The following is an 11522-nucleotide window of genomic DNA, read 5'->3' as shown; positions in this document are numbered from 1 at the left end:
ATAACCTAGACTTTCCACATGAAATGATGAAGACTCTTGCAAGATCATGTAAATTCAGAATGTTAACCTGGCATGTTTTATGGAAGTTTCTCTAGCTTACACAATTAAAGGTGATTATTTCCATATAAGAGGTAGTATAGAATAGTGGATAGAGATTTGGCTTCAGAGAGGGCTAGACCTGATGTACTGGCTGTGTGAAATTGGGTAAATCACTTAACCTCTTGGTTTTCAAGGCAACTCTCTTAAAACTAAGTTTCAGAGAAGACACTGACTTGTAAAGATAGAAGGAGTTTTCTTATCCGGAAATTTCCTATATCAGTAAAATAGCAGGTCCAGTTCATGCCCTTACACCTATTTATGCAGGATTCTTACTTTTACTTGACCAATCATTGAGTCAACAGAGTTCCCAAAAAGAAATTCACATTGAGAAGTAACTTTTCTTCAGGACTTTTCTGACAGCCTCTTTTACCTCTTTGTTCCTCAAACTGTAGATGATAGGATTCAGCATAGGGGTAACCACAGCATACAAAACAGTGAATAATTCATCAGAAATCTGAGCTTCTTTGCTTTGGGTTTCATGTACATGAAAATAATGGTCCCGTAGAATATAATCACCACAGTTAGGTGGGCTGAGCAGGTGGAAATGGCTTTGTGTCTCCCTTCTGCTGAATTCATCCTCAGATGGTGGAGAGGATGAAAATATAAGATATAAAAATCAACATCACTGGAATGGGCAGGAGAATTATACTGCCCACCAGCAGGATAATTTCATTGAGGGAGGTACAACACATATGAGCTTCAAGATGGCCAAGATTTCACATGTGAAATGGCTGACCACCTTGTGTCCACAGAAAGGCATCTGCATTGCAATTACTGTCTCCATAATGGATTTCAGAAAAGAAAAGATCCAGGAGAAAGCAGCCATCACTAGGCACACTCTCTTGTTCATAATGATGGGATATCTCAAAGGGTGGCATATTGCAACATAACGGTCATATGCCATCATGACGAGGAGAATACATTCTGTCGATCCTGTAGAAAGGGAGAGGCACATTTGCACAGCACAGCCAATGAAAGAAATTGTTTTTCTTTTAGACAGGAAGTTCACCAGCATTAAAGGAACAAAAGTTGATGTGTAACAGATGTCCAAGAAGGATAGGTTACTGAGGAAGAAGTACATGGGGGTGTGGAGGTGAGAATCCAGTATACTGATGGCAATGATAATTCCATTACCCACCAGGGTGATCAGGTACATCACCAGGCACAGCACAAACAGGAGGCTCTCCAATCTGGGGAAGCTGGAAAATCCTTTCAGAAAGAATTCAGTGATAATGGTGTCATTGACTGTTTCCATTTCATTGTCCACCCCCCCTTACCTGCAGAGATTTGGAGAAAGATACAACTTATTATTTTTTTTTTACGGCAGGAAATGCTGGTGGAACTATTGAAATTTCCCCAGAATCTCTGGCCTAAGACTGTTGTCTGTTTTCTCAGGCCTGAGAAAATATTTTCACAAACCCTTAATTTTGCAAACCTGGGATCCCCACAAGGGAACATTAGAGAGGGAACTATAGGAGGGGGAGGGGAAGGGCTACCCACTGGTCCACTGTTCTTGCATTATTCCAGGTCTTTGGAGGGATTGGAGGGAAAGAGCCCTTGGAGAGGGAGAGCAGAGGTCCATTATTAGCAAAGGAGGAAGAAAGATTGGAGATGGGGTGCACTTCAAGGACATGGTGACTGGAGAATAAGAGTTGGCTTCTTTTGATCAGCACCACTCAACAGTGGTCATCTGAAGTCAGATTCCCCTTCCCTCTTTTATAAGGTAAAAATGTCAAGGCATGGCTTAAAATACATCCTACCTTAAAGAGGAGAATGGACCTGAGGGAGTGGGGATCAAGGAAAGGGAATCTTAGGTCATGCTTTCTTATGGATTCTTTTGCCTTTCCTATGTGGGGAAACTGCCCATCTAAGTATCAGAGATTTAGTATTGGAGAGGGCCTTGGAGGTCATTTAGTCCAACTACCTCGTTGTACAGATGAGTAAATTGAATCCAAGAGAAGGTAAATGATCTGCCTAGGGACAAACAGGTAGTAAGTGTCCTAGTATTAGCATTCTTGTCTTCTGACTTCAGATATGCTACTCTTTACACTCTAGTTCCCAAACTTTCATGTTGGTCTGGTTTTCTTAACCTTTCTGTGTGTGTCATGGACCTCTTTGACTTCTAGTGAACCTTGATCTCTTGATCCCTTCTTAGAAATGTTTAACGAGAATTTTCCCCAACCCCCAAATTTGGGGACAGGAGGGAGGGACAGAGGCAGGAAAGGGTCCTGTATCCATAGAGGGAGGGGTTCAAGGATGCGTGGGTGCCAGGGACAGAGAAACAAGATCAGGAGGAGGAACATGTCCTGGTGCAGGGTTAGACACATGGGTGCCTGGGCAGAACCTAGAAAAAGAAGGAAGAGGAAGGGCAGACAAGTAGAGGCTCAGGACAGACAGCTAGTACCCTAGCTCAGAAGGAGGGAAGACAGACACAAGGGTGACAGAAAGGCAAAGTCTCCTTTGTAGTCCCTGGAGGTCTCAATCCAAGCCCCTGAAACAGCTGTGCTGTGCCTGTCCTTTCTTCTGCTTTCGTTTGGAGGTTTTTTTTGGGGGGGGGTGTGGGATGCCCAGGAATGCCAAGCCAAGGGGCAGGAGTGGGGAAAGAGAGCACAGAACTGTAAAGTTAACATAGGTGTTTTTTTTGGAATGCAGATTTCTTTCAGAATTCTTTACATAAAGTGGGATTTGCATAATTTGAATTTATGTAAAGCCAGAACTATCTTATATATACATACATACATGTTCACATACATACATTCTATCTGTGTAGCTACCTATCTATTATCTATCTATCTATCTATCTATCTATCTATCTATCTATCTATCTATCTATTAAATTCACTGTCTGTAGCTGAAGAACCTCTGATGTTGACCAAAGAGTGATTAGGATAGGGTTGAAAATGTGAATTGAGAGAAGCCAAGTGAGCAGAGAGAAACTACTTTAATGGAAGGCCATATATTTAGGAAGACATCAATCAGTCTATTGATGTCTCCAAGTATGAGGAAAAGAGTAGGGTGGAGAGGAAGATTATGATCCAATCACTGAACTCTTTGAAAAAGGAGAGAAACTTGGAGATAAGAAGTCCTTGGTTCAAAATTCACCTCAGAAAAGAATGAACGACATCACCAAGAGCAAAATACTTAACCTCTCTCAGCCTCAGTTTCCACATCTGTAAAATGGGGTTAAGTCCTATTGTACTTACAGGGATATTATGAGGATTATGCGAGATAATACATATATAAAAGAACTTGCAAAACATACAGATGCCAAACATTTTTAGTATTTGGATAGAGGATAGATATTTGCTGAGTGGTGGTAGAGGAAGGTCTGGAAGTGCCAATGAAGAATAACAAGACTGCCTTTCCCTGCAATAGGGTTTTAAGAGGCATGAAAGGAATGCTCTTCTTCAATAGGAAGCCACATTTCCCTTAGGGCAAAAAGATTATGAGATAAAAATGAACATTAGAAGAAGAAGCTTAAGACACAATTTTTTTTTTTTGTTAAGGACATGAAAGGTTTCTAGAGGATACAATGAAAGCAGCAGGGAGGGTAAGATAGAAGGGCTATGGCTGTGGTGGTTGTTGGTGAAAAAACTGAAGGGGGAGGTGATAGCAGGGGAAGGGTACTTTTGCCCAAATAGTCTTTTCCTCTGAATCATAGGAAATTGAAGAAGAGGAAAAAATAATTGGCTAGCCATAGGCTAGTAGGTTTTCTTATTCTTCCTTTACCACTACATTTCCGTTATGTTCCACTTATCTGAATTTTCCCTAGGTTCCACAATTCCTTGTTATAGTTCTGTATCTAAGTAATTGTAACTTTTTATACTTGGCTTTGAGAAGGGAGTAAAGGTTGAAAAATGGTTTTCTATTTCCTTAAAGTGCTGGAGAAAAAAAAATTTCTAGTTTCCTTTCTTGCCTTTGGACTTGAGAGGTCATTATTTCACATACCTTTGAGGTAATCTAGAAGGTGCACCTTCCTGATCAATGAGATCGATATTGTCAGTGGCACCACACACACACACACACACAGTCCCTTCATTATCTGGAGCAATGGTCACCTATACACAGTCAGGCCTTGGGAAATCCAAGGTTATTGCCCAAAGAAGGAATGTATACATAGAACTCTAGTTAATCTGTCTGATCCTTGAAGGAAAATACAGAGACTAAGCATTAGTAGAATTAGCAAGGAGCAGAAAAAGAAGGAGGTGAGACATTTCATCAGTGAATATATTTTAGAGGTAGTGTGGTATGGTACAGGAGCCTAGTGGGAAAAAATGGATTTGGGAGATATGGGTTATAGTCTTGACTCTGATATTTCCTAATTAAGTGACCATGAAATAGTGATATAACCTAATAAGCCATAGTTTCTTCATTAATACAATGGGAATAATAATATTTATGCTATCTATATCAGAGGGTTGTGTGGGGAAAGTACTGCATAAACCTTAAAACATTATGTAAAGGAATTATTGTCATTATTATTATTTCTCCTCCTGAAATTAAACCAATAACCTTTGATAACAGTAGCTTGATAACAGAAACTTGGTCTTTGTTTATTATAATTGAATTGCTCTTGTCATATTGTCACCAATAATTAACTAGATATTTATTAAAGATTAATGAGAAAATAACTTTTCTATTTACTCTTCTATTCTAACAAATGCTACCCACCTCAAGGATTAGGGTCCAGATGGCATGCAGCATATGGAACTTGGAAACAAATGGGAACATATAGAAAGGGAAAAGATTGAGCATAGGCAATCAGGCTTAGTGGGGAAAGTTTGCTGACAATTACAAAGGACTCTTTTCTGACACCAATTTCAAATGAACAGAGATAGCATGGCACAGTGGGTAGAGTCCTACACTTGGATATAGAAAGAATCAGCTTCAAATTTTGCCTGAGACACTTATAAGTTGTTTGACCATGGACAAGTCACTTAACCTTTTAAAAGTCTATTTTCTTGTCTATAAAATGCGGGTAATAATAGCATTAATAAACCCTCACAGGGCTATTACACTGAGACAATGCACATAAAGTGATTTGTACAACCTTAAACCACTATATTAATGTAATGTTTTAAAGCTTCATTCTCCTTTCCTAGTCTGCAAGAAATGGTCCATTCTAACCCCAGAGCCCCTCCATCCTCCATTTTCACCCATTTGCATTGCTTTGTTTTCTTGGAGAAGCTTACTTTCTAGCTCTAGTACTTTTTCTCTTGGCTGCCCTGAAAGAAGAATGAGAAAAGGGATAAGTAAGTTCATAGGGGTCATCATGACACTACCTGAGGATATCCAATAGCACATAAAGTTGCTCTTTTTTCTCTCAGAGCATCAGTTTTCACTCCCAAACAAGCCAAAGACACAAATAGAGTGGTGCAGTTCTGCTCATCTTGTACAACTTTTCCTCTTCTTTGCAAAACCTTATCTATGTCTGTGTTTAGACAGCCACAAATGTATTGTGAATATCTGCCCACATTTACAGTATATTTTTCCTAAAAAATTTTTGCCACCTTATTCAAAAAAGTTTAAATTGCAAATTTCAAAGTGTTTAAATAATTTATTTTAACATTTTAAAATATTTAATAACTCCTTCTGTGTCAGGGAAGATGAGGGGAAAAGTTGCTTATGTTTCTTGATCAATCAGTTAAGAAACATTTTTAAAAGCACATTCAATGTACCAGGCACTGGGGAAAGAAGTTTAACTCTGCAACTGGAAAAAATGTTGAAGGCAAACTAAACTTTAAACCTATAACGCATATGTTACCAAATTAAAACTGACTACTGATTTATACCTGCTCATTTTCCACTTAAAAAGAACTGACTTCATTGACAGACTTCTTCTTTCTCTTTCCCTCTCCTCCTCTCTCTCTCTTTTCCCCTCACTCCCTTTCTTTTTCTTCTTCCCTCATTTTCTTTCTGTCTCTGTCCCTCCTCTCTCTCTCTCTCTCTCTCTGCAAACTGATGCATAACAGCTAGAGGAGGAACCACTGTAGATATCTCACAAACACAGAAACACATGCACACACCATAGAACTCCAGAGTGTTGTGAGGTTCAGATGAGATAATGGATGTAAAGCACTTTGCAAATCTTAAAACATTAGATAAATCCAAGATTGTTATTATTATTATTATTTTAAAGCCTCCAGCAATAAAAGAGTGTATTACTAAATTTTAAGAAACAGTCTCTCTAGGGGGAAAAAAGTACACGTTCACACACTTTTAAGCTTAATTCGCTTTGCCATTTTCTTAAGTCTAGACCAGCACTTCTTAAACTGTGGGTCTCAACCCTATATGGGATCATGAAGAATTTGGCAAGAGTAAAAGGTTTCTGAATGCACAATGACCAAAAATAGGTTAAAAATAAAATGCATAATGAATCTGGGGTGTTTCTGGCAGCACTTGCCCACATTGCATCATGCAAAGTCACTGCAGCCTTAGCTCTGAATACAAAGCATGTGCACTTTGCACTGCACATGCCTTCAGGCCATGCAATGTCAACGAAAGCTGCCAAAATGCAAAAAAGGGTCTTGAGTGGAAAAAGTTTAAGAATCCCTGGTCTAGACCACAGGGAAACAAATAAACCAAGCCCCAATTTGCAGCAATTGCTGATCTGAGGTTTAAATATTCTCACTACAAATTTAATAATTGACTGTTACAGGTGGTTCTAGCTCAGCCCTCATTGGACTTGCCCACTGTTACATGTCCTGGAAAGACCTCATATTGATGACATAATAGATTGTTTTTTTTTTAAGTATTGAAGTTTACTTCTAAGAGGGGTGGGGGACCCCAAACATGTAGTTTATATACGTAAAAGTGTGTATATTTATGTACCCAAGGGGACAGTAGAGTTTTGCCCCAGCTCCATGTTTTCTAGGAATAGTTCTCTGCTTTGAGGTGCCAATTAATATTTCAAATAGTCTCTGTGTAATATCTCAAAAATCCTTCAAATTTTCTAATACTTGCACATTTTAATGTGCATTTATTTTATATGCATATATGTGCATAAATTTTATTTAATTCAAATTCAATTCTAAACATGCCATACCTTAAACCCAAATCACTCTGGCTCTTGGTCTCCCCACTTGGTCATTGTTTGGGACCTAATTGGCTCAGAGTGAATGTAAACAGCAATGGTTTCTGTTTTGGCCAGAAACTCTGAGAGTCTTCCCCTCCCAGATTGATTTTTTCACTGGGTTAAAGAGGCCATTCTTAGTCTCATTTCTTACCTATCCTTAATCACTGCACGGGTGTTGCCTCAGTCAGACTGAGAACTGGGAAAGACCTTAGCTTAAAAAGGCCAAAGTCTCCCACTGCATCCTGTGCCAGCTCCTGTTGTCCTGATCTATATCTTGCCAGTGGACCTATATCACTCTGGAGACAGAGAGAGGCTGGTGACTTTGCATAGCCCTCCCTCACTTAAATCCAATTCATTTGAAAATTATGGCATCAGCTTCCTGATGTCATGGTCCTCTTCAAGAATGAAAGGGGCGTCTAGGTGGTGCAGTGGACAGAGTGCCAGCCCTGAAGTCAGAAGGACCTGAGTTCAAATCTGGCCTGAGACACATAACACTTACTAGCTGTGTAACTCTGGGCAAGTCACTTAACCCCAATTGCCTCACCAAAAAAAAAAAAAATGAAGGACAAACAAAAATGACACTTGGGGAATGACTCATATTTTTAATAAATTTGACTCCATTCTCTATATATTTGAGATATAAGGCCTTTATCTGAGAAACTGGCTACAAAATTTCCCCTGCCCCAATTTTCTGCTTTCCTTCTAATCTTGGCTACATTGGTTCCATTTACATAAAACTTTTTAAATTAATATAATAAAAATTATCTATTTTATATCCCACAATGCCCTCTATTTCTTGTTTATTCATAAGTCTTCTCATCCATAAATCTGATAAGCTGTATGTCCCATGCTCTTCTAATTTACTTATGATATCTCCCTTTATATCTAGATCATATACTCATTTTGACCTTATCTTAGTAAACAATGTAAGATATTGGTCTATAGTTTCTACTGGATTGCTTTCCAGGTTTCCCAGCAGTTTTTATCAAATAGTCAGTTCTTAGCGCAAAAGCTTATATCTTTGCATTTATCAAATACAGGTTTAACATAGTGTATATCTACTCTAGTCCACTGATCCACCCTTCTATTTCTTAGCCAATACCAGATAGTTGTGATAATTACCACCTTATAGTACAATTTAAGATCTGGTACTGCTAGATCTTCTAGTATATGTGCTCTTAAAAGAAGATTTCTTAACTTGGGCCATGTAGGCTTTCCAAGGAGTTGATGGATAGATTTCAGGTGGTCTATGGACTTATATTCAAGTTTTCAACTTATATCCAAGTAGTACTTCACCAACACTAATTTCTATTAACCTTTGTTTTCCTTTGTAATTCCTACATTTAAATTCTGAGAAAGGAATCCATAGGCTTAACCAGACTTCCAATGATCCATGATACAAAAAAAAAAAAGATAAAGTACCTGTACTCTAACTGAAATTTAGCATTTCCTTCAATTATTTTAAATACATGGTTTTCAGAAGGGTTCCACAGGTTTCACCAGATTTCCAAAGGGGTCTCTGACACATGAAAGTTTAAGGACTCTTGTTCACAAAGATATCTTTCGTTGGATGGAAAGAGTTGCCAGCTACATCTCCTGAGAAACGGCTAAACTACCTGGGAAGAAGGTACAGGTGACAGAATTCCACTACTGGTATACCAACCTGAAGATAACTCTATAGATGTGGCAGCAGGAGCAAGAGGCTTATTTTCAGCTGATCTTGATATTTTAAAATACTAAGGAAGGCACCCAAAGAGTTGACTTAAGCCTTTAGCTACATCATAAAGCAGAAAGCTTATTGCCAAAGGGAGAATATTCTATGTGAGCAGTAAAAACATTTCAGTCCCTGGGCAGTAACCTGGTGGTTCTTTTTTAGGTTCCTCATAGTCTCCAGAGTTTCTGGACTGGTCTTAGACATGGAAACCTTTCAAATCTCTTGTTGCTCTAAGGGACTTTGCTAGTCCCAGAGGCAATTTAAAATTGGAAGCTGAAATGTTCAGAGTACAGAAACTTTGGGGGTGCTTCAGAGATAATGTCTCAAAGACGCAATTACAGAGATTCAACTTTGAAAACTTAATTGGTGCCCAAAAGAGGAGAAATATTATTGGAGAATATGGAGCTGAGGCAGAACTTCACTATCTCCATCCCATCCCAGAGCACAGTGGATCTGTTTCTCACACGGGTCCCTTGAGGGCTCTGAGTCACTATTCCTGGTATCTTTAGAAAGTTGTGCTACACTTGGAGGGAAATTATTCTAAAAATACCTTTGTATTAACTTCCTTCAGTCAACACAAAATATTTCAGCTTTTAGCAACTGTGAGAAAATAGGAGGGAGGTTATTACCTTCTGTCTTGGTATTTCGATATTTTCTTTGCTATGTGTAAATCAATGGTAGATACTGGGGGTTTCACAAGTAAATAAAACAGAGTTCCTGTCTTCATGTAGCCTATAACAGGAGGAAATGAATATAATAAATAATGAATATAATAAAATAGCAATATAAGTGTATAGATGTAGAGAGTGTTGTGAAATCAGATGAGGAAAATTAATCTGAAAACTTCTCTGGGATTCAATTTCTTCTTTTGTAAAATAAGAAGGTTATGTCGTATAAGTAACACTTGGCTAGGAGTAAGTTGTGTTCTTGTCTTGGTTTTCTTATTAATGAATTGTATTTAAGGAAGTAAGAAAGTCATTCAATTCCTTGGATCCTAGTTTCCTAATTTGTAAAATTAATAGTAATAGTTCTAACAATATAATATAGCTGCTAATAATAATAATTGCTTGCATTTCTCTTGTTCATAATTGTTAACAAAGTATTTTCCTCACAAGAGGAAAGGTAAACAGTTAAAATATTATTCCCATCTCATGTATAAGGAAATTAAGGCTCCAAGAGCTAGTTACTTTCCCAAGTTCAACTATTTGTTAAACACTTGCTACGTGGAAGTCAATGTAACAAAGGCCCAAATGGTAATTCTCCCAGTGTTATTATATGACTTTTAGAGAAAATGAAACAAAAGAAAAAAAGAAAAACAAAACAGAAAACCTCATGATAATCACCAAAGAACTGAAAAAGACTCTTTGATGTTTACAAGTATTGTATGTAATCTCCTCCTCCATGCCTAGAATGAATTCCTCACTTACTTCAAAACCCTGTTCAATCAACACATCCTACACAGTCTTTCTGCATTCCAATAGCTAGCATCTCATATCTACCTTATATTTATTTTCTTTTTATTTTACATATGCTTATACACGCACATATTGTCTTACCTGTAAGCTCCTTGAGAATGAGGGTTGTTTCACATTTTGTCTTTGTATCTCCAGTGTCTAACACATAAGGAAGTAATTAACAAATGCTCACCAAATAAGTGATAGGAAATAGGGAGCCACCAAAGATTTTTTAATAGAATACTGGCTGTGCACAGAAAGATTACATTAGAAAGATTATGTTAGTAGCTGTATGAAGGTTGGATTGGATATGGGATACTTTGGAGGAAGGAAGGCACTGGACATGTCTTTAGCTAGCATATATATCTGCCTGTTTTATATAGTGCTCAAAGAGGTGGATGGGATATATCAGAACTGACACCTCTGGGGTGAGGGCTTTCTAAATGCTTTTCAGGGATGCTCATCCACCTTTGGTGTGTACATGACACTCAACTCTCACCTGTACCTCTAAGAAGCTATAGCATGCACAGTGGCCACACCCTAGTAAGCTATTTTGGTAGATAGGCTAAACCAGGTTGAAGGTAACCAAACCCATTGGTGAGTTAAAGAGATGTTTACCTCAAGTATGTGAAGACTTCCTCCCATGGAACGAATAGATGAGAAAAATTTGTTCCAATAGTCATAAAGGCAGCTGAAGCAGGTGCTGTGGAGTGCTTAGAGCTTGGTCAGACATTGAAGACACCAAGGTCATCCACTGCATCCCAGGCCATCACTAATCTTAACTTTTGTCTTGCTACTGGACTTCAATGACTCTGAAAGAGAGTGAGGCTGATGACTTTGTGCAACTCTACCTCATTTAAATCCCGTTCTCACATGAGTCAAGACATTGACACCATTGGTCCTCTTTGAAAATGAAAGACAAACAGCAAAATGGTGCTTATTGTAATAATCAGAAAATTTCAGGTCAGAGTTATCCTTATTATAGCTACCAAAGAATCTTGAATGAACTTCACACATCCATAGATGATGTCTTGTTGGAGGAGAGACTTTATGCCTCCATTTCTCTCTCCATGCTTTTTTATAGTCAAGAAACAATAAAGACAGAAGCATACTGTAGTGTTTGCTTCCTTTAGTCAATTGTAAGACTATTAAATATGCTCTGTTGAAGAATACCATTTGG

At 38.2% G+C, this 11522-nt stretch overlaps 1 protein-coding gene across 1 annotated transcript; it reads right to left on the bottom strand.

Annotated features, from left to right (window-relative positions):
• Positions 1 to 418: 418 nt before the first annotated feature.
• Positions 419 to 1354, bottom strand: LOC110214499 (olfactory receptor 13J1-like). The gene is given in 4 exon segments (XM_020995463.1): positions 419 to 558; positions 561 to 680; positions 683 to 784; positions 787 to 1354. Coding segments are annotated over 4 exon segments (930 nt in total).
• Positions 1355 to 11522: the final 10168 nt, after the last annotated feature.

Source organism: Phascolarctos cinereus, unplaced genomic scaffold, assembly GCF_003287225.1.
Source record: "Phascolarctos cinereus isolate Bilbo 61053 unplaced genomic scaffold, phaCin_HiC Scaffold_4;HRSCAF=312, whole genome shotgun sequence".
NCBI lineage: Eukaryota > Metazoa > Chordata > Mammalia > Diprotodontia > Phascolarctidae > Phascolarctos > Phascolarctos cinereus.
This window is presented reverse-complemented; position numbering and strand designations above follow the sequence as displayed.